This window comes from Urocitellus parryii, chromosome 9 (genome assembly GCF_045843805.1).
Source record: "Urocitellus parryii isolate mUroPar1 chromosome 9, mUroPar1.hap1, whole genome shotgun sequence".
Lineage (NCBI taxonomy): Eukaryota > Metazoa > Chordata > Mammalia > Rodentia > Sciuridae > Urocitellus > Urocitellus parryii.
In genome coordinates, this window is record NC_135539.1 from 82,537,184 (window position 1) to 82,560,035 (window position 22,852).

Sequence of the window (22,852 nt, forward strand, 5' to 3'; positions counted from 1 at the left end):
GAGGGCTGCGGATAAAGCAAGAGCTGCCACAGAGACAGTCACTGAGGGCAGGGCCAAGGAGGTGGAAAGAGGAACAGGATTTGGAGAGGTCGTGGACAACGCAGGAAGTCAGGCTCCCTTTTGTCTGAGATGCTGGTGGGGTTTCTGGGAGAAGCCCCCAGACAGAAGATGGAAATAAGGTGTTGAGGTAGTCGTGGGAGAAAAGACTGGAAGTGGGTGGGCATGAGCCGAGGGCACTGAAAAGCCTACGTTTGGGTGGCAGAGGCAGAAATGAGGAGCAAGAGGAGAAAGGTCAGAGAAGGGACAAGAAGCAGAAGGTGCTAGCACCCAGTGCAGGAAGGCACCAGGCTCTGAAGGTCAGGAGCAGACAAGACTTGGAGGCGGGGAGTGGTGCCCAGTGCCCTAGAGAGCAGTACCAGCAGAGGGCAGAGGGAAGGCAGCTCCCCAGAGGATCAGGAAGGCTAGGAGAGCTGCCCACAGCCACCCAGCCCTTTAGCCTGCCCAGGCCTCGGTTTAGATGGCACTTCCTCAGGTGCCTTCTCCCACCCCCAGTCTGGGTTTGTGCCCTGGGTGTCCCCCAAGCACAGCAAGTACCTCATGCTTACTGTGCTTTGGGGATAGCACAGGTCTGAGCCAGTTAACACCCTGTATCTGTGGAGGGAGGGAGGGCCAAGGTCACCGGCAGATGCTGTTGGCACTGTCCAGGCCAGGGCACAGGCTGCAGTTCAGCATGGTGCTCTCTCTGCCCCTCCCATCCTGTCACCCTGCCCCAGGGCCTCATCTCCACAAGTTTCCTATGGTCCCATTGTATTCCTGTCCACAGACCTGCTGGCTAGTTCTGCCTGCCAGTGAGGGCCACTGGCTAATCCTCAGCTCTCCCAGGCTTGCTCTGAATGGATCTGAAGGCTGAGACAGGAGGATCTCAGGTTCAAGGCCAGCCTCAGTAACTGAGCGAGGTCCTAAGCTACTAAGTTATCTAAAGGGAAGGCGGGGTGCTCTGCAGGGCCACATGGCCTGGTGAGATGCTCAAACACTGTCCAGGAAGTCAGAGGGACTCTGTGAGTGGCATTTACACATGGGAAAGAAGAGGGGAGAGCTGCACTTGCAAATTACAGAAATCGGTGATTTTTTTAAAATATTTTTTTTAATATTTATTTCTTTTTAGTTATTGGCAGACACAACATCTTTGTTTGTATGTGGTGCTGAGGATCGAACCCGGGCCGCACGCATGCCAGGCGAGCGCGCTACCGCTTGAGCCACATCCCCAGCCCCAAATCTGTGATTTTAAATGTGTATAAATTAATTTAAACCAAATAGGCATTGGCATGGATCGAATATGGTTTGTCCCCAAGGATTCATGTGCTAGAAGCTTGGGTCCCCAGTGTGGCAATGTTGAGAGGTAGTGGGACCAGTGGAAGTCGTTAGGGTACGAGGACCCTGCTCAGAGGGATTAATTCGTTCTCTGAGACCCTGGTTACAGTCTCTTGAGGGGGTTGTTATGAAAGAGCCCTCCAGCTCTCTGGCTTCCTGTCTTGCCATGTGATCTTCCCTCTCTCATGTATTCTGCCAGGATACTATGAGGTCCTTCTAGTTTCTTGGAACAAGGGAATCATCCAACCTTGGACTTTCATCCTTCAAAACTGTTGGCAACATATACCTCTTTTCTTTATAAAGTATCCAGTCTCAGGTATTTATTATAGCAATTGGAAACAGACTAATATTCATACGCATTTGGAAAGTTTGTCTACCACCCTGAAACATGTTAACTTTTCTCAACTCTAGCTGGGAAGAGATTCTCATTTAATTGGTGTATTGTGGGACCCAGGTAAGAGTTATTTTTTGAAAATCATAATAAGTTTTAGTGTACTGCAGGGGTGAACACCAATATTTTATTTATTCAAATAGGCTAAGAAAAACCCCATTTTACAAAACCTTCTCATTGTGGATATAACAGAATTATTTTAGTACTGGGCAAAATGTGTTAACTACTGCCAAGAATTCTTTCAACAGAGAGAAAATTGGCAAGGTTTCAGGAATTTTGTCCTCTGTTTGGTTTATAAGCTGATAGGTCCCGTTTTTACTCAGGGAGCTGAGAACTCTGTGTGCTGTAGAACAGCTGCCTGTAAAGATTTACACTAAGATTTCATACCAGACTCTAAGCAGAGAAAGTCTGGGGCCCAGAGCATGGCCTGGGAAAGGCTCTCAACTCGGAGCTCAGCATGTAGCCCACCTGGGGATGGAATGACATGATTGGGTACTGACATTAATAGGGAAGTCCTGTTAAATAAGATTCACAGGAAGCCATCGATTTGAACTGCACTCCTGCACTAGGCCCTAACCAACCAACCCAAAATGGAGTCACTCATGCTAGGAACCCACATCACCAAAGTAAAACCTAAGCTGCTTACTCCTAAGACCCGACTTCCTCCAGAACCAGGAGAGAGATCTCCAAACAGGCCAGTTAGAAAAAAAAAAAAAAAAAAAAGATTTGCAAGAACTGATCCAAAGGGGCCCAGTCCACCTGAGCTGGCAGATAAGGGAGTCCCTTCTGCTCCAACCCCAACAAGGAAAGTGATCTGAGACAACCTCATGACAACCCATCCACCTTTTGCACTGTGCTGTTCCTTTCTTCCTGCTCAAGCTGCTTTTAAAAAACCAAATTCTCTGCCGCGCCCACTGGAGCTCCTCTGTTTTGCAGACTGAATGCTGCCCAGTTCATGAACCAACAATAAAAGCCGATTAGGGTCGGGGGCGTTGCTCAGTGGCAGAGCGATTCCCTTGCATGTGTTGAGGGGCAAGGAAGGCCCTGGGTTTGACTCCCAGCACGACCAAACTAAAATGCTAAAAAGATCTTTCAAACAAAACACATTGAAATCTTGGTCTTTGCTGGTCCCCATGGGTACTCAGAAGCTAGTTTTCTACAAAACCTATCTTTCAGGATAGTCCAGTTTGGTCTTTAAATATGTATGCTTAGGCTAATTAATAAAGAGTTCATTTTTTGTTCTCTATTTTTTCCCTTAACCTCTTTGAATAAGGAATGCTTCATGACCCTGTGTGTCATCCTGTGCAGGGGCCACACCCATCGTCTCTGTATCGGTCCAATTCCAGTATATATGAGCGGCCAAAGTAGCACTAAAGAGCCTGTCTTTATCATTCTGCAATCTGAGGGGAAAAGAACTGAATGTGAAAGCACACCTTACGTTGCTTAAACTGACAGAGCCAAAGCCTGGCTGGAGCCACAATGGACACCAAAATCAAGCTGCCACTGCCGGCAATGGCAACCTCCACTGCAGTTCAAGAACCTGAAAAGGGGCTGGGTGTGGCTCAGTGGCAGAGCGCTTTCCTTGAATGTGGGAAGCACTGGGTTGGATCCTCAGCACCACATAAAAAATAAGTAAAAGTATGTATCCGTCTAAAACTAAAAATATTTTTTAAAAAAAGAACCCGAAAAGATTCTAAAAGCAGAGCTTTTCTAACAAGGGTTTAGACTATGCAAAACCTTCTTGTGTCACCTGGCCATTGAAAGCCAAGTAGCTTTGAGTGGTGAGAATTCCCAAGGCAGACCAATTACCTGCGTGACTCTGCCGAACAATTACCAACCTCTACCTCTAAATACTCCTACTACACTGTGAACCTCCTTCTAAGAAAACCAATTTATACTCAGTTATTTTTCTGCAAATTAATTGCTATAATTGCAACAACAGCATCCATTTTTACTTTTTGTTGAAATATACCTATAGAAAAATGGACGTGTGTTCACTTATCAAAGTATATTCAGGAAACTGGCTTTCAGAAATGTAGTTAATTTGAGATATATTTACTGAGCACCTACTCAGTGTAAAAAACATTCTCAGCCCTGGCAATGTAGAGACTGAGGCCTGCTGCCTCGGGATTGAAATCCAGGAATGGAACAAAGACAGGCGTGAATACTGATATCACAGGAACCAAGTGTCGAAAGGCACAGACAGAATAAAGACAGCACAAAAGTGGGCAGGGAGTCAGGGGAGACCTCGGGTTGGGGTGTTCCACTGAGGATGAAGAACTAAATGGGAAGAATGCACATCTGAGAGCCCTGACAGGTCACTGGGCATGTTTACCTCTTTCCTCCAGCAGGAGTTGAAGTGGGGGTCAAGGACCACAGTGCCTCTGCCACCCAGCAGGGCACGCCTCTGCTATGGTTCAAAGATGAAAGATCAACAGGCTTTCCCTTTGTGTGTGAAGCACACTGGATCACTGTTTAGAAATGTCACAAAGGATTGTGCAGGAGACTCTGGTCTGTACACGAAAATGGAGGTAGACCGCAGGGTGCGGTACTGCAGAGGCAGAGCTTTCGCAGGCGTCTGTTCCTTTCCCAATCCCCGGCGACAGGAGGCAAGTGATGCCAGGCGTAGGGGTGACGGAAGGCGGTGTTAACACTCTCCCTGCTCTGCACTCTTCCTGTGGTGCCATGTGTCACTGTATGAAAAGCGCTCTGAGCCTTAATACCATGGGTGGTTTATTCTAAGACTTTATTTCTAATTTGAAAAAAAAAACAAAAAAACCAAAAACTACTCAAAATCATGCTTTTTTTTTTTTTTTTTTGGTACTGGGGATTGAACTCAGGGACACTCGACCACTGAGCCACATCCCCAGCCCTTTTTTGTATTTTATTTACAGACGAGTCTTACTGAGTTGTTCAGTGCCTCACTGAATCCCTGAGGCTGGCTTTGAACTTGAGAATCTCCGGTCTCAGCCTCCCTAGCTGCTGGAATTATAGGATGCACTATAGTGCCTAGCTTTTTTTTTTTTTTTTTTTAAACAAAGCAAAAAGAGATACAAAAATTCTTTTTGGTCAATCTCTCATCCCATCCTGCAATTCCACCTAGCCCTGACAGGTTACTGGTGACAGTCTACACACATCCTTTCCAATCCCTGAGTCACCTTAGTGACATATGGCCAAAGTCACCATCTGCAGAGACATTTTTAAGTCCTAAACCATATTGGTCTACAAACGGTTTCATCTGTTTAACAATATATCACACACAGTTTTCAAAGGCAGCCGTCTCTCTCCTTAATGTTTAATAACGTTGCAGCGTCCACTCAACCAGTTCCTGCCAGTGGGCCTGGAAGAGATCCACAGCACTCCTGTCATGAGAGTTGCAACGGTCTTGACCTCTCTTTGATTTCTGTAATTTGTCCCCACTGGGAGACTGCTAGATCCATTAGCTGTGGGTGCTGCCAAATAATTTTCTAAAAAGTGTGCCAGTTCAGATCCTGAGAAGTGTGAGGGTGGCCATGCCTGACACCTGCCAACTGAAGTCTGAGGGACACTCTAACCCACCGTGAGCTCCAAAGGCATTAGTCAACACAGCCCTGAAGGAGAATGAGGAGAACCCCTGTGTCGAGGCAGTGGAGCTGGTCAGATGGAGAGCCGCTGACTTCACTGGGAACTCTGAAAGCCCCTGTGTGTCCTTGGGAAGCAACTAGGTGCTGAGAAGGAAGCATCACCCTGGGCTTCTCCATGTCTTACCTGTTAAAGTCAAAGCCTTTAACATTAATAGGCCACATCACAATAAGAATACTGTGATTTTCCTTCTAGAATTTTGATTCTGGGAAATTTCATTATAGAAAAATATCCTCTAGGCCCTGAATGGTGACTAAGGTTGGGTAGCAGGGACTCGTCATAGGACCGATGGGAACAGCAACTTATATCCATTATTTTCTCCAGTCAACAGAGGAAGCAGGTGGTCCTGGTCCACCCAAGGCCTAGGACTCAGCAAGGCAGGTTTGCAAGAAACCAGCAAGAGCTGACCGGGGCATGAAGCCAGGTCCACTGAAGTCAGAGGAGGGCTGGGGACAGGGACGAGAGGCTGGGAACAGCAGGAGCCTCTCCACAGGCTATGAATGAGGCCGGGAGGGCAGACACTTGAACACGGGACGTGTGAAGGCTAAACATACCTGCAGAGGGAGGCAGGGGACTGGAAGACACAGGAGGCAAGGCTAGGGTCAGAGAGGGGAGCTTGGAGTCTGGGCTGAAGGACTTGTTCCCAGTGACAGTGTGATCCAAGAGATCATGGCTGTGGATGGTGTGTGCATGAAGAAGAGAAGGATCACAGCAAGCTCACAGCCTGGGACAAATAACTTAGTCTAGAAAGATAAGACACCACACCCTGAGGAAGTGCAGCACCAACAAGCAGAGGTCAGGTTCTCATCTGTTTTGGGCAAAACCTTCCAGGGTTCCCAAAAGGTGGAAGTTCCATGGCTTTTAAAGACCCAAGCCATCTTCACTGTTGTTACTCACAGCTAGTGGTTAGTGTGTCTATCCTAATGTAGCACCCTAGATCCCCTTCTTAGAGGCAGGATGGCCAGCTCTGTAGGCTAATGTGGAAGGCTGGTCCACAAAGAACAGAGGAAACAGGGTTTAAGGCCAAGTTCACAGCACAGAGCAGGTAATCTCCATTCTGTGAAACCAACCCCTTGAGAGTCTTGCTCTCCTCTTAGGTACCCAGATAGCACCATGTCGAGGGCCCTTTCATGGCCTGGCTTAAGAAAGGGCCATCTGTTTGGACTGGCAGATTAGCTGAATGGTTAAGTGAGTCCCTCTCATCAGAGTTAAAGATACCAAGTGTATGTCCCAGGGCAAGTTTATAGTTACCTGGTAGCACCGGCTCTTCATTGTATGTACTCCATATCAGAGGTAAAGAAAGGAATTAAAAACAAACCAGAGCTATCTGATCTTTCCCTTAGAGAAAAAAGCTAAAGGACTCACCAATCAATTAAACAGATCCTGTTAGAGCTTGCCAGGATTGCTGAATACCAAGAGGAGCAGGTAGGGGCCTGCCAGGTGACTCATGTCAGACACCAGCTACGCAGTGCTGGCTGGGCCAGTGCCCTGTTATTATCACGCACATAATTGCTTCCAGTTTGCAGAGTCTGGTGGGCCACTGCTCTGCCGAGGCAATGAAGCTGTTGGACGGAATTCTGCCCACTGTAAAGAAAGGCAGAACGACCCCTCCATTTACCGATTCTGCTCTAGAACCATTCACGCATGCTATTCTGCAGTCTGATATCAATCACCAGAATGGTGGAAAAGCCTACTATCTCCTTAGATTTAGGCAAGGTGACCTTGGTAACACTGACTGTTAACAACTCTGGGAGTGGGGGGTGGTGCTGAACAAAGTCACAGACTCCAATTCTGCCCATTATCAACTGCCTCAGGTTCCCTCCTCCGTAAGTAAGAGAGTCAAAAGAATGACTTCTTAGGTCCTCATTGGCTGCCTTAGTCTGTTTTCTGTTGCTATAACTGAATACCAAGGATTGAGAAATTCATAAAGAAAAGAAGTTTGGCTTATAGTTCTGGAGGCTGGGAAGTTCAAGGTGGAGGGCCCTTTCTGCACCACAGAAAGGGACTGAGTAGGTGGGAGGAGAGAGAAATATAGGGCAGCCTTGCTTTATAAGAACTTGCTCTTAGGGCTGGGATTGTGGCTCAACGGTAGAGTGCTCACCTAGCACAGGTGGGACCCGGGTTCGATCCTCAGCACCACATAAAAATAAAGGCATTGTGTTGTGTCCATCTACACCTAAAAAATAAAATATTAAAAAACAAAAGAACTTGCTCTTGCAATCATCAACTCACTCTGAGAGAATGATATAATCTATTCATGTGGGCACTGCCTCCATGAACTGATCACCTTTTATAGACCCCCCCACCTCTTTTTAAAATATTTATTTATTTATTTAAAAATTGTTTTGGTACCAGGGATTGAACTCAGGGGTGCTCAACCACTGAGCCACATAATCAACCTATTTTTATTTTTTTTTATTTTGAGACAGGTCTTGCTAAGTTGCTTAGGGCCTCTCTAAGTTGCCAAGGCTGGCTTTGAATTTGCAATTCTCTTGCCTCAGCCTCTCAAGCCTTTGGGATTACAACTGTGCCATCGCACCAGTCCCCCTACCTCTTAATACTGCCACACTGGGGACAAATTTTTCAAAACACAAATCCAAGAACCCATTCAAACCAAGGCAAATTCTAAAGAGGTCAACTTGTCAAACTGGGTGTGTGGGCCCAGACCCACTTTCTAAACTGTACAGTTAGCAACGCTAAGCCACCCTCCAATTTACCACTGGCCAGTGCTCAGCTTAGGGTAAGGTTCAATAGAGAGGGCTATGCCTCTTTATGTCAAGGTGTGCAGGGAGCTAGGAAGAAGTGGGGAATCCTGGATTCCCAAAGGAAGGTATGGTGGTGGGAGGGGTCAAAGCCACAGGGGAATCCTACTAAGATACAACAAAATATGTATCCTTGGAAATACAAGACTTTGGTGAAAAAAAAAAAGATATGAAATTAGTTCCCATTTCTTGAGCAGCTATTTAAGCATCATTTATCAATTAAGACAGTTTTCTGGCAAACGATGGACTGAAAACTTCTGTGTCGGCCACCATATTGTAATACCAGACAAGCAAGCTTGGGCTTCCATGGTCCCTAGCCCTCCACTTATTTTGAATAACATAAAGCAGAACTTTATTTTTAAAAGACTTATTTACTTATTTTTTAGAATATAATTGTAAGATTTTTAATATTTAAAAGACATTTAATTTCAAACAAATTAATTACTTACTGCTGTGGTTTTCCTATTTGGTAACTTTTTTTTTTTTTTTAATGAGAAATGGATGTAGGGCCCTTTGGCTTGCTTCATGGAAGAAGGAACCGACAGTCTGGGCCTGGGTCTCTTCTGTAAATACCAACATCAATGTGGCCTAAGGAAGCAGACAGCCTTACCAGGGCTGACTGGCAGGGACCAAGACTCCAGTATTCACCTAAGCAATATGCATAACAGTAAAATAAAGAACTGAAACCATCTCATAGTCCCATATCAGGGAAATATGTCATAATCCAGTGGCATAGGCTGCAGCAGAATATGCCAGAAGATGTTTTCCTAGTGTCTGAAGAGTTCTATGGACCCAAGCAGAGGACGGTGGGGTGTCTACATTCTACAGACAGCTGCTATGAGCCCTACCCAAGGGCCTCTTGAGGGGTGCTTGCCAGCAGAGGAGACCAGGTCTCCCTCCACACTGGGTGACCATCGCCTGTGGGTACCCACAGACCCACCCCTTCAGCCACTGTGTGTGCAAGGGAGTGAGAACCTGGCTGCGTCTGCCTGTTGGTGGGATGTTTCCATGGCCAAGAGGACCCTGGAACATGGACAGAGATTTGTCCTCCTGTTCAATTATTTTATTTGGAGGTAGAATCACCTTGGAGGCTTTTAAAAATTACTCCCTCCCTGAGAAGGACAGCTGGGGGCAGAGAAGGAAGGCTGGGTCGCCTGCTCTTGCTGGTGGAAGCTCAGAGCCTCTGCATCTGGCCCACTTCCTTCCCTCTGCCTTGCTGGCCTCTATTCTCAATGGCCACCAGCTGGCCAGCTGTGTGCTCAGGCTATTGCCTCTTCTCCACTGCCCAGTAACGGTATGGACCCACTGTAGGAGAGAGTCCCAGAATACCTACAGTGGGCCAGTCCTGGGTACCTGTGTTTGGAGGTGCCCTACAGCCAGTCCTTGAGCTATGCCTGTCCCCCATGCACAGGTCTCGCCAGCTCAGCTCCACCCTGGGTTTCTGGAGGGAGGAAGCAGGCTCTGTGCATCTTCTGCAAACCTTCTGCTCACACCACCATGGTGCAGCAGGAGAGGCCAAGCTGCCTGAACCAGAGTTGGCACAGCCTGTGATTTTGCCACACCTACCGCTTCCTCTGCTTTCTTTAAGATTTTCTAAGAGTCCCTTGAGCACAGCTGTTTGTTTCAGATTCCCAATTAAAAACAGCACTCCCCAGGCCCCTCTCTGCTCTATTTTTCTTCACAGCACCTGTTACCATTGGAAATGCTCTGTGCAGTGCAAATCTGCTGCTGATTAATCTCATCTATTCGTTGCATCAGGCATTGATGATATGCTTGATATTTCAAGAGCTTAAAAAGTATTAGTTCATTTCATTACCAAAAAGCTCCGAGTTGATACTTCTGATGAGCCCCCCTGCTTTACAGATAGGAAAATGAAGACACTAAGAGGGTTGGGGGGGCTGTACAGGTCTCAGGGCCAGTGGACAAAGAGTCCTCTTCTCATGCACTAGAATGTCAGGTCCAGTCCTTTTTACCACCATGATCCCAGTGCTGTGAGCAGGAACTAGCACAACCTGAGAATACTGTCATTCACACACCACAGTGAGTACCTACTGTGCAAGCAGGATGGGCACGCGGCCTCCATGACAAGGAGGTGTGTAAACAGTGGGGGCAGTAATGGCAGGGCAGTGCTGTCCAGATGCCAGGTCTCCCAGCCGGTGCTCTGAATCAACACAATCCCAACTAAAATCCCAGCAAGGGCTGGGGATGTGGCTCAAGCATGCCTGGCATGCGTGCGACCCGGGTTCAATCCTCAGCACCACATGCAAACAAAGATGTTGTGTCCGCCAAAAACTAAAAAATAAATATTAAAAAAAATTCTCTCTCTCTTTCTCTCTCTCTCTCTCTCTCTCTCTCTCTCTCCTCACACTCTCTCTTAAAATAAATAAATAAATAAATAAATAAATAAATAAATAAATAAATAAAAAAAATAAAATCCCAGCAAGTTATGCTTTGGGTATGGAGAAACTGATTCTAAAATTCACATGAAGAGATGAAAGACCCAGAGAGCCACCTGAAGGACTGCAGTGCGGGGACTCACACCATCGACTTTCAGACCTACAAAGTCACAGTCGTCCCAACAGAATGGTGCAGGGAAGAACACACAGATTTGTCAGTGGAACAGAAGGGAGAGTCCAGAAGTCGGTTCATACAAGTATGTCAAGTGGTCTTTGACAAAGGAGCGTGGCAAGGCTAGTATTAAAAAAAAAAAAGAAAAAGAAAAAACCAGGTGCTGAAACAACTGGACATCCATGCAGAGAGAAAGAGAGAGAGAGAGAGAGAGAGAGAGAGAGAGAGACCTCTCGATCTTCACAAAACCAGCTCCATCTGGATGACAGACCTAAAGGTATAACACACAGGAGAAAATCTAGATGACCTCAGCAGTGACTTCTGAGGTTCAACAGCAAAGGCACCACCCACAAAGCAAAGAACTGATAAACCGACTTCGATAAAATTAAAATTTTTGGCTTGGCAAAGGACACTGTCAAAAGAACAGGAAGGCAAGACACAGACTGGGAAAAAATATCTGTAAAAGACATATTTGATAAATATTCAAAGAAACCTCAAAATCAACAAAAAGAACACAAACCAACTAAAATTGAGAAAGGTCTGAGCAGACACCCATGGAAGAAGACACATAGGTGGAAACCCCGCGTGTGAAAAGATACTCCAGTCCTGTGTCATCAAGGAAATGTGAACAAAATGACAAGGGACACCAGCAGGCAGCTGCTGGAATGGCCAGGGCCCAGAACTACAGATGCTGGGGGACAGGGGCAGCAGCAGGGGCTCTTTCATCCCCAGCAGGAACCAAGAACCGAACAGGCTCTTGGGAAGACAGCCAGCTGCTTCTTACAAAAATCATCTCCCTCTTACCCCATAAGCCAGCGTTCACACTGAGGAATTAACACAGACACTGCACATGCAGGTTGACGGCAGCTTTCTTCATAACCCAAGTTTGAAGCAACTAGGATGTCCTTGAGTAGGTGAGTGGCTAAGCGACAATGGATGTCACTCAGCCCCGGAAAGCAGTGCTCTAGGCCATGAAGAGACCCAGAGGAACCCTCGGGGCACATTCTAAGTGAAAGCAGCCAGTTTGAAAAGGCCATACGTGTGTGTGACGCCACCTCCAGGACATTCTGGAAAAGGCAAGACTATGGAGCCAGAGAAAAGATCCCAGGTTGCCAGGGGCTGGGGGAGGGACAAAGAGGCAGAAATGAGTGATTTTCAGGTAAGTGAAACTACTTTGTATACTACAATCATGACACAAAAGGCTAAAGCCACAGAAGGCACACACCACATGACCCTAAGGGACACTACAAACTTCTGTAGATAAAAGGAGGAGCTAACTCCTCCTCCCCAGCACACAGACCTGACCTCCCTGAATTCTCTGTTTACACTGTTAATAGCAACTTTCTTCCAGCCTGTCTCATCTTGCCTGATCCGGAGTCCCAGATATGGCCAAGGGGCCAACACCTTCCACTCACCCAACTCTGACATCAAGGCTCCAGGGCCCGGCCCTCCACTATCCTTCCAGCCCACTCCTAAGGTCGTCAAGGACAGCTGCAGCTCCTGGCCAACACTCATTGTCACAGGGTCCCCTCACAGCCTCACTCACACCATCCCACCACCAGAGGACTCTGGCCCTGGCTCACAGCCCCCAGCATGGTTTCCATGTCACACGTGATCCTATCTTGCTGCCACTGACCAGGACAGTGAGCCACATGGAGCCACAGGGTGGATGGTATGCTGAGTGAAGTGCACACGAGGTATCAAACAAAAAAACCCGGGAACAGAACAATGTGCAATTATTTGCAGTTTTCTTTATAACTGCACATAAAAATGTAGGTGGAAATTTATCAAAGTGATAAATAGTTTGTACTGAATGGTAAAATCGTGGATGAGTTCTTCTACTTTCCTAGAATCTGAATTTTACTTATCATTCTTTTTAAAATAAACTTTTTATTTTAGAATAGTTTTAGATTTACAGAAAGTTTTCTAAGACGGTTGGAAGAGCTCTTGTATATGCTACATTCACTTTTTCTTATTATAACATCTTACATTAGGATAACTATAGGGGCCAATCATTAATGTGTTTTCTAAAACTTAAAAATAAAACCCTTAGTTTTGTAAAGCCAAGAAAACAACATAGGGGAAAGTGTTGGTCCTTCTATGATCTCTCAACTCCAATTTAAATATTGACTATTTTCCTCATTTTCAGGGTTACTTCAGACCCTGCTTGGCGTGGGTTTCTGACTACAAACTGGATCAATTCTGCGCTTCCTCATTAGCCATGTGCTTGTGTGTGTAGAAGAGTTAAGGATGTCACTGTCTGGCGATGAAGATCACAGGAAATGTCCTCTGGATCCTTTCAACAGAGAGCCCACCTCCTGGGATCTCATCTTCTTTGCAGTCCTCCCCAGCAAATCTGTAAGTTCTGCCGGGGCTCCTGCCTCCCTTCAGCCCCTCCTGCCTCTTTATGTCCAAGAGCGCTCAGTCCACAGCTTGGGACATGGCTAGGTGGTAGAGAGCTTGCCTGGCATACAGGAGGCCTGGAGTCCTCCCCAGCACCACACACATCAAAAACAGAAAACCTGAGTTCAGATGGCCTCAGATTACATAGTCAATAATCAATAATTGCAGGGCAGGGCAGCTCCAGTACTTATGGCTTTGAGTGAATGACTCAAAGAGGAGGATAATTCCCACAGCTTTGTCTTAGACATCAGATGTGACAGGAGTCAGAGAAAGGCGGTTGAAATTAAACCTTACTGGGATAGGATATTAGTGTTCAAATCAAGAATCGTTTCCAGCTTGTTTAAATGTCTCAACTATAAAAAATGGAGGGTAGGTTGCCTTTTTTCATTTTTTTCCTCTCTCTCCCTTTTAAATGTTTCTTCCCTAGTGAGTTTTCTTTGTTCTAAGTGCCAAGTTGGTTTCAAAGAATCTTTCTGTCTCTAGCAGTTAGAACAAATCCTATAGATTATAAAAGAAATAGCCAACTGAAGTAGGTAGCTTTATATTCCCACTTTTACCAGAAGAAAAGACATTTGATTTTAAAATAGAACTTCAGAAGTCTCAAATAGATCTTTCCTCCTTTTCTTTAGTTGATACATACATTTTCATATTTGAGGGCAGTCCTTAGTGATACAGCCAGAACTGTAATACTAATGTTAGGGAAAACATTGATCAGCGTTGTAACATATATTCTACACCTAATCTGAAGCGATTTTGGAAAACCCCTAAAAGTAAACTAAAAACACATCATTCTTTTCAGTTTCAAGGAAACCTATGTCGTGTCACAAAAAAAGGTAAGGAGAAAAACTGTTAAAGATATTGAAGGCTACTAGGAAGGGAAAATGTTTACTTTGGGTTTATTGAAAAGTACAAATTCAGCAAGTCACTAGGTTGACATTTCGAGGAAGGTGCTGACTGTGAGGACTGGGAGGAAGAGTCCCACATTCACATTATGTGGCTGAGTCCCACATTCTGCAACTGAGCCCCTGCTCCCCCCATTAAAAGCACTACTGCCTATGCTTTGCAATTAAAATTACTTATTCTAGCAAATACTATGTAACTTTGCTTTACCACAGAGGTGATCTGCTTGCCCAAGAATATCATTACTGAAGATTTATTACAGACTGATGTTTTTAGAGCAAGACCAAACAAAACTTGTTAAAAATCAACTTGGTTTATGAAAGGAACAGGTATGAACCAGCCTGTCTTGGGGCAAGACATGCTTCTGAGACATTTAATGCTTCAACCAGAGCTTAGCAGATTTCAGGGATTGTGCAACTTTGCTGGTGTGCTTGAGGGAGAGCCTGAACAGAGGTGGGCCGGGTGGGGCAAGAAGGAAGCCACTGGAAGGATGTGTAGCCAAAGGGCAGCAGCAGGATCACAAGCAATCCTCCCTGGGTTCTGCTGCTATGGCTATTTTTTTGGTTATTATTATTTTTTTGCACAATCTAAACTTTAAAATAATAAATCTTTTCTCGTGATCGGAACATAACGAACACTTGCTTTTGGGAAACAGATATCATGTGAAAGTCTTACATCTGAAGAGAGATCAGTAGGGTAGAGCAAGCAGATCCTGGGAGGGTGGTGGGCAGGGACAGGGAGGTAGGAGGAATAGGATTTTCCAAATGAAGTCACACCCATGTGTGAAAACAGCACAGCCAGTCCCACTGTAGTGTATGATTATAATGCCTGGATGAAGTAATTTTTAACAAAGGATAAACATAAAAACAAAACAAAATTTTTTGACTTCTGAAATCTGAAAAAAGTAAAATTTTACAAACCTTTATAAAAATGTTGCATTATGCTATCTAGTTTTGTGGTGTCTTAAAAAAATTTCACACCTACAACCAACCACATGAAGGAAAGCTACTCTGTGTGCTCACACACACAAAGTGTTAAGTTTTACTGTGCTTAGGAAAACAAGGAGTTCTGTGAGAAAGTATGAACTCTTTGAACTGTGTCCTTGTTGCGGTCTTAAGAAGATAAAAGAATGATCTGCCAAGTGTAAAATTTATACATATGTGTGTGTGTGTGTGTGTGTGTGTGTGTGTTTGCCTGGGAATAACTCGCCACAAGTTAATTGATAAGAAATACGGAGCACTGTGACCATAAACAAAGTTTTCCTGAGAATATTTATCCATGCTTGTAAGGATTAAGCTGCCGAAAGGATGTTTTTCCTTTCCCCTTGTTTTTATTAACAATGCTGTATAAAAGAAGGAGAGAAAAAAGTAAAGACGGTGCTCATTTTCTACTGAATGTGTGTGTGTGCATGTGTCTTTCTTAAACATCTCTGCTGTACCAGGAATTACAGATTGTCAGCGGGTCTGACACTACTCCATTTTCTAACTCACTAACATTAATTTTCTGTTCTTTGCAAATTATATGGTTATTAGAAGTAACAGAGGTTCCTGATTATACTGCCTAACTGGACACTTAGAGACCATTTTCCATCTTACTTCCTTATGTAGAAATCCCGTTATTCATTCTTTTTTTTATCATTTCTTTTTAGGTGTAGTTGGACACAATACCTTTATTTTATTTATTTATTTTTATGTGGTGCTGGAATCGAACCCAGCACCTCACACATGCTAGGCAAACGCTCTACCTCTGAGCTACAACCCCAGCACACACACACACGCCCCCCAGCACCCCTCCTCCATGTTATTCATTCTTTATGTTTAAGACTATTTGGTCATTCTTGTAATCCTTCTGGGTGAATTACCATGTAATTGGAGGTGATAACAAACAGTTGAAATTATTCTTACCTGGTCTTGCTCATCAGGATTTGGTGGGCTGTTCAAAGTAACCGTGTCACACTCTTCAACTGGAGGGGAGGGAAAAAAAAGACTCAAAGCTTGAAGAAAGCACCCACTGTGTGTAAGACCCAGGATGAAGTCCTGACATCATGTGCCACCTTGATGTCACGTGTGTCATGTGGGGCCCTGATGTCTCATAAAGCAGTGAGGCCTTGAGTGGTGGCCTACAGTTCTCTTCCCAGCTCTTGCTAAGGTTGGTCCCACACGCCTCATCCAGGGATGAGGCACACTTCTGCCCACACTGAGCAGCAGGTTTCAGTTCCCGGCCAGCTCATGGAATTATTAAACCAACCACCATGTCCTCTCACGGGAACCAGAGGCACCCCATCCTGTGGATTTTACAAAGCCCTGGCTGTCCCTTGTTCCCAAAAGCAACCTGGTATGCATGGTGCAGGGTCCTTCTCCCCATTTGTGAGTATGTGTGGCTCGCAAGCCACTGTCTATGTCATCTGTCCAGGGCCAAATGTCACGTGTTTGGCCATCACCAGAATCTTAGGATGGGATCCCTCCCTGACCATGGGACAAAGAAGAGGCCATCAGGCCAAATGTCATAATGAACAGGATGGCATGTCCATGACGACCCTGTCAAAATGAACAGGATGGCCCATCTTTGACGACCCTTGAAAACATTTGGTCAGATTTGATTGACTTCTCTTATAACTAACTTTCCCAATACACTGAAGGCTGCCTGGGACAGACACCAATGCTGATGGACTTGAACTCTGGCCTGGGGTGCTGCATTGTTTTTATCTTGGGGGTTTTCTCATCTAAAGTGCCCCCTCATCCCAAATGAAAACTGCTATGAACAAGAGCTGGGTGTGGAGCACTTTCAGCACCAGCCTGCATCTGGCAGGTGGTCTCTGAGCACCCACCTGCTCAGGCAGTGGGAGAAGAGCACCCTATCTGACTGCTGCTTAGGTTCTACTGCTCAAGGCGGGAGCTTCCTGGGTGTTACGTTAGCTTGGTGACCACACTGGCTACCTGTGCCATGCATGATTCCAGACATTGCGATCATGTACTCCAGTACCAATATCCGCAGCACCAATGTGGGGTGTCCCTTGGTGAGATTTACAGAAGGCAGAATTCCACATGGCACTGGGTTGATGCTGTCCAGGCAAGGGCAGTGACCCTGTCTGTCCCTGGCTGCTGTTCCCCTTCCTGCTGTGTATTCTCCTGACCCCTAAGGGCATCAGGGTGCCAAGGCCAGCTGCGCTTGGGTGCTGATGACAAAGGGCACGGGGTATTGGACACACCACTCTTCTCCAGGGGCACAGAACCCTGGCCGAGAACCTGGGCTCAACTTAGGGCCACCCTCTGAAGGGTGAAGTTTGCCTTTGGGGACTCACGGCCCAATCCAGACCACAGACAAACCCCTGGGATCGGATGTGGACCCCACCCCAAAGAGATGTATTGGCACTCCCTGGTGGAAGAATCATGAGGGTAATTTGTTTAACACACAGATTCTGGGCCCCTAAAATAGCATCAAATTCAAATTCCACAAAGCTATTAACAATAAAGTCACTCTACTTCTTTCTACCTTTTCAACTCACTATATGATTTTTTTGAGAAATACAGGGAAGATTAGAGCTGGCCCACCACAGAAAAGGAAATGGCCAGATCTTGATTGATTTCTGGGACACCCATCTCCACCACTCCTGGTCACATGTGCCAGGCACCCTTCTGCACCCTGTCAATGGTGGCTGAGGTATCAAAATTCTTTGGAAGGCGGGTCACACTTGCTCCAGAGCACTCAAGCCAGCAGTTTCTATGAACAAGCAGGATCTGCGGGAGTAAAGTGAGGCCCGGTCTCACTTGAGTCCTGAGTCCTGTGCCTGTACATACCCAGCAGAGCCACCGGAAAAGAGGCTCTGCAGAATAAACACGGGAACCCTCAAGACCTGGGATGAAAAGGAAGGTCTGCATTTGACCCTAGTGATGGGAGGGGCTTAGTAATAACTCAGATGCAGATGGCTCAAATTACACTAGGTTCCTCGGTTGACTTACGGTAAACAACTCTACTTTGGCCTGTGTTTGAGAACCCCTTCCTGCTGTTTGTGAATAGAGCAGGGATATGACAATAGGATAATAAAGACTGTGAAACATGCTCAACCAGCTTAGGAAAATGAACTTTGAGGACTTTTAAGCCATATGGAGATTATTTATTAAAGCTAATCATACATAACTCCTCTATGAAATCAAGAGTCTCCCCAAATCACTCAAATGTTGGAATCCTGGTGGGTACTTAATTTGATTACATTTAACTTGCAGGTCTATAAATTAGTCTCTTTACAAATCCATATGGATTTACTTTCTCCAAAAACAACTTTAAATACCAGAAATGTCTAATGATGATATTGTCCCCATTTGTGGAATTAAAAGAAAAATATGAACAGACATTAAATTGTTAGATTACTAAATACCAATGTTGGAGTATGATTTCAACTTCTAACCATGGTTCATTTACCTACACAATGATGTATTTATCTGGAGATGAGCAATTAGGCATTTAATATTTTTCATTGTGAATAAGGATAAAGAAAAAGTCTAAGGTATGGTTATCAAAGTCACATTTCCTGGGCACTCATAATGGCTTTCAGTTGAGGTTTTGTGAAATTCAAATTCCAGGAGAAACCCAGCAGTACTACAAGCATGGGACCGGGTTGCTAAGTAACAGCCTATTCCTTTCAAAACAGGAAATCGCAATCAAAGACTGATAAAAGAAGAGCTTGAGGTAGATGCAGCTTGACACTGCACCAAGACAGTCCCACCCTGGCTACTCTGCTTGGAGGGAGCTTTTGAGAGTCTTCTGTCCTGAATTCCCACCATTCTTTGGCCATCTTTTCCACCACTCCTGGTCACATGTGGCAGGCACCCTTCTGCACTCCTGTCACTGAATTCTCATCAGCACCCTCGGAGGTGGGTGCTCACCTTGTCCTTTCGGCTCCACAGATGAGGAACTGAAGACCCTGAGACCTGGAGTCATTGGGTACTCTGAGCAGCCCCAGCAAGTCCTCTCCTCTTTGGTAGGCTCTCAAAAAGCTCTGTCCCCATCCCACAGCTGTGAGCTCACAGGGCAGTCCTGGGTCTAATCCCAACGCCCCTCCCCACCCCGACCCCCCAAAAAAAAGCCATGATCCCAGGACAGCAGGGCCCAGGATCTGCATTTCAAACAAGCTCCCCTGATGACTCCAGACTGACTGCAACTCAAGTCTGCAAACCAAGCACTTTCCACTTCTGCTGAGATAGAGTCCCATGTCTGGGACCCAGAGATTCTGAGGTCATTCATGGAGAGGGCAAAGGAGAAGGGAATGTGTTCCCCCAGCACAGCCTGGGTCCTGATAGTTTTTTCTGTACACCACTGCCACTCCAGAGGCATGTACAAGAGAATAATAACACTCTAACGGTGTCACTTCAAGGGCCAGCAAGAAAAACTGGGGGTAGGGGGAGGAGAACCTTGGCCAAACCTGGACTTACCACAGACTGGCCCAGGTAGGAAGATCCCTGTGGTCCCCACAACTACAAGAACTGCCGGGGAAGCCCATGAGAGCAGGGGCTGGGCAGGCACACCTCCATGGGGATCAGAAGCCAGGTGCCCCTGTTGTCCCTGAAGCTGGACACAACTAATGGTCCTTACCCCACATCATCTCTGGGTGGTCAGCAGAGTACAAGGTAAGTGCTCCCATGTGACAACCAGCAACTTAGGCTCTATAACATGTGACTTGCAAAGTCATAGTGTAGACTTTCCCTTTCTCCTCATTCAGTGTGAAAATACTGAGTGCATAGTTTCTCATCTCCAAATAAAAAAGAATGAAAAACTAGGGTCTCGCCCCCAAATGGCCTAAACCTGAGACTACGGGTTATAAAAGAGCTTCACTGGTTGGATTTTGTGCCTGGTCAGCTTCCTCTCTCCCTTGATGGCCACAGAACACTCTTTCCTGAGGTTTGGGTAGAATCTACCTCATGCCCATCCTTATCTGACCATAAGAACCAGACCTGACCAACCTCCCCTATCTTCCTGATGGCAGTAAGTGACTCGGGATGGACACAAGACCCAACCTGAACCCACACAGTCATCCCTACAGTGGTGCTATGGGTTCTGGGGAGGCTCCCCCCTCTGCCCTCTGGAATAGCACAAACCTGAAGCTGGCAGCGCAGGGGACCACCCTTCCCTCCAGGTGGGGATCTCCTGCCCAAACCCAAACCATCACAGAAGGCAGAGCCCTGAGGCAGAGAGACTGAGTCCAGGAGCCTCCTTAAGCATTTGGACCCAGCAGGACGCAGGGGACCCTGAGCCAGTAGGCCCCTCCCCTACTTTTAAAACCAACTTGTATTAGATTTCTGTCACTCAGGATAGAGATCTGGCTATCTTCATTTTATGCTTAGTAAAAACCCCATTGGAATTTATTTTATAAAATCTGGTATAAAATAATTTACACATTTTAATGAATATTCATTTGTGAACTTTTTTCAGGCTGACATATATATTTTTAATTAGTTATTTTAATTAGTTAATTAATTAACTTGCTCTAATCAGTCATACATGACAGCACAATGCTCTTCGATTCCTTGTACAAAAATTGAGCACAGTTTTTCACTTCTCTGGTTATGAACTAGGGTCACACCATTTGTGCAATCATACATATACCTAAGGTAATGATGTCCACTCCTTTGTGAACTTTTTTAGTCATGTAACAGGTGAGAAAAATTGTCATTGTTTCTGTTTGACAACTTTAAATAGTGAAAAATGACTTAGACTAGTGCTTTGTTCGAGATACTAAAGCGTCACAAATTCAAGGAGTTACATTAATCATACGTACCTTTAGGGAGTCCCGTGTCTTGAATGGGATATTTGTCTGACTGTAGAAACCAACAAAAGAGAAGAGTTATTTTTAAATGTCGGTTATAAGATCAAAGTGAAAAGAAAGCTTTGTTTTTCCATTTAAAACATGCTTTCAATTTAAAATCTTGGAAATGCTTAGTCTTAGATCTATTAGTCCAGATCCATTGATTGTTTTTCTTCTCAATTTATAGAAAGAAAATCAAGGTTGACAAGAAGCTAGTGTTGAAACGTGAAATAGAAAAAGGCTCTCTCTAATTTCCTTGGCTCTGACCACTAAACCACACTTCCTCTTTTCAACAGTGCTAATCTCCCTATCTCCTTCCTGCAGTTTAAAGCATTTATTTCCTGGCGTTATGGCGGCAGACTCATTTCTTCTCTCCATTTCTGTGGCAGTCTTTAGAGCCAACAAGCATGTGTTCTGGGCAGTGCTGCACTCTGGTTTGAATCATAGGACAGATCCCAAGGTGACCTGCCATCACCTGCATGAGATGGCACTAAAGCTCAGCCCCTGACCGGCACAGCTGCCCAGCCTCAGTGGACTAGTGCAGGGTAGTCCCACTACAGGAAGTTCAAATCGCAAATGCTCTTACGATCACACTATTTAATTCCCTCGTACCTATCTGTTGGTATCTAATGTTCCAGTAACTTGTTTCAGATTAAACAACGCAGCCATTCTCTGAAGACTTCCGGGAGAGGAGTCCCTGTCCTGCCCCAAACCCTGCTTGGCTCACACTCCATTGTCCCCTGTCCTCCATCCTAAACAGTCACTGCTTCCACATGTCCGGCAGGTCCCACCGGGCCCTTTGACAAGGGGAACATTAGCACAAGTGGCCTGTTTCAGAGCCTCTCCATGGAGGTCCTCTGAACTGGGCAGTTAAGTTTCAGGACCTGCAGAAGCATCCAACTGTCTCCCAACACAACTAAATAGGTCAGAATCCACCGCAGACCAAGACCCTGCCCCCAGGAAATCGGCTCCTCTCCTCCCCATTCCAGAGCATGGAACACCCTGTGCTCTGCACTCCACAGTCTGGTTGGAAAGCACTCCTCATTTCCTCAGAGAGACAGTGAGTTTTTCCACAGAAAGGACTATGATTGATGCACCCCCAGACGTGGACTCAGAAAGACCGTGTGGATGAACACACAGGTGCAGGAGTGCAGGTCTCTAGAGGAATCCATGCTTGAGTGAGGCGAGCCCAGACCCAGCACATGGGTGAACCCAAAGGAAGGAGCAAGGTCACTGTGAACAGCAGATGCAGCAGGAGCAAGGGGACCCGTCAGCCTGAATAGAGCTGTCTGCTGCAGATGGACAGAGGAAGGTGAGAGACAGCTTCCAAGAGGACCATGACCGCAAAGCCCAGGGATTTACATACAGGTTCTCAGGAAGCTACTTCATCGAATGTCAGGTGCCATCTGTCCTGTGCCCAGCTCTTCACGTGGAAGGTGAAAAACATGGTGTTTGTGAAGTCAGACAGCCAAGTTACTAGAGAAAACGTAAGGGTGAGGTGACAAAGGAGAGAGCACTAGAAGGTCCCAAGAAGAGAGAACGCACAGGAGTCAGTTGGGAGGAGGCAGGGGACATCCTTGCCAGAGGGAACAGCATGATTGGTGTCCCAGGAAGGTGTGAGGATGTGCCGTGGCCAAGCCCCAGCAGACAGATCTGGCTCAGCAGGTGAGCTGGAGATGCTCAGATGAAGCCACTGAGGACTCACCTGCCAGGCCAGGGAGGATGCATGGCGTCCCGCACACAGCAGGGATGTCACGGATTGGATTTTGTCTCCCATAAAAGGACATGTTGAAGTCCCAGCCCCTCATATCTCAGAGTGTAGTCTTATTTGGAAACAGTTGTTATGATGTAATTCAATAAGATGAGTTCATACTAAAGTAGGGGGGACTCTTAGCCCAATAGGACAGATGGGGTGTGGTCAGTGTGGAGAGTTGCCTAGCATGTACAAGGCCTTGGGTTCCATCCCCAGCACTGAAAAAAAGAAGAAAGAGAGACTGTGGCGAACACAGGAGAAGAGGCCATGTGCTCACAGTGTGA

At 45.9% G+C, this 22,852-nt stretch overlaps 1 protein-coding gene and 1 non-coding gene across 2 annotated transcripts in view; both read right to left on the reverse strand.

Annotated features, from left to right (window-relative positions):
- The window catches only part of Edaradd (EDAR associated via death domain), a 46,482-nt gene that overhangs the window by 17,891 nt on the left and 5,739 nt on the right, over window positions 1-22,852 (reverse strand). Inside the window, exons 3-4 of the mRNA XM_026412214.1 lie at window positions 20,789-20,828; window positions 15,921-15,979 (exon numbers count right to left, since the gene is read on the reverse strand). Of these exons, the coding sequence (XP_026267999.1) occupies window positions 15,921-15,979; window positions 20,789-20,828 (99 nt within the window). The remainder of the gene's footprint in view (window positions 1-15,920; window positions 15,980-20,788; window positions 20,829-22,852) is intronic.
- On the reverse strand, window positions 3,027-3,133 carry LOC113200247 (U6 spliceosomal RNA). The gene has a single exon (XR_003303017.1). It is a non-coding gene; the product is annotated as a U6 spliceosomal RNA (small nuclear RNA).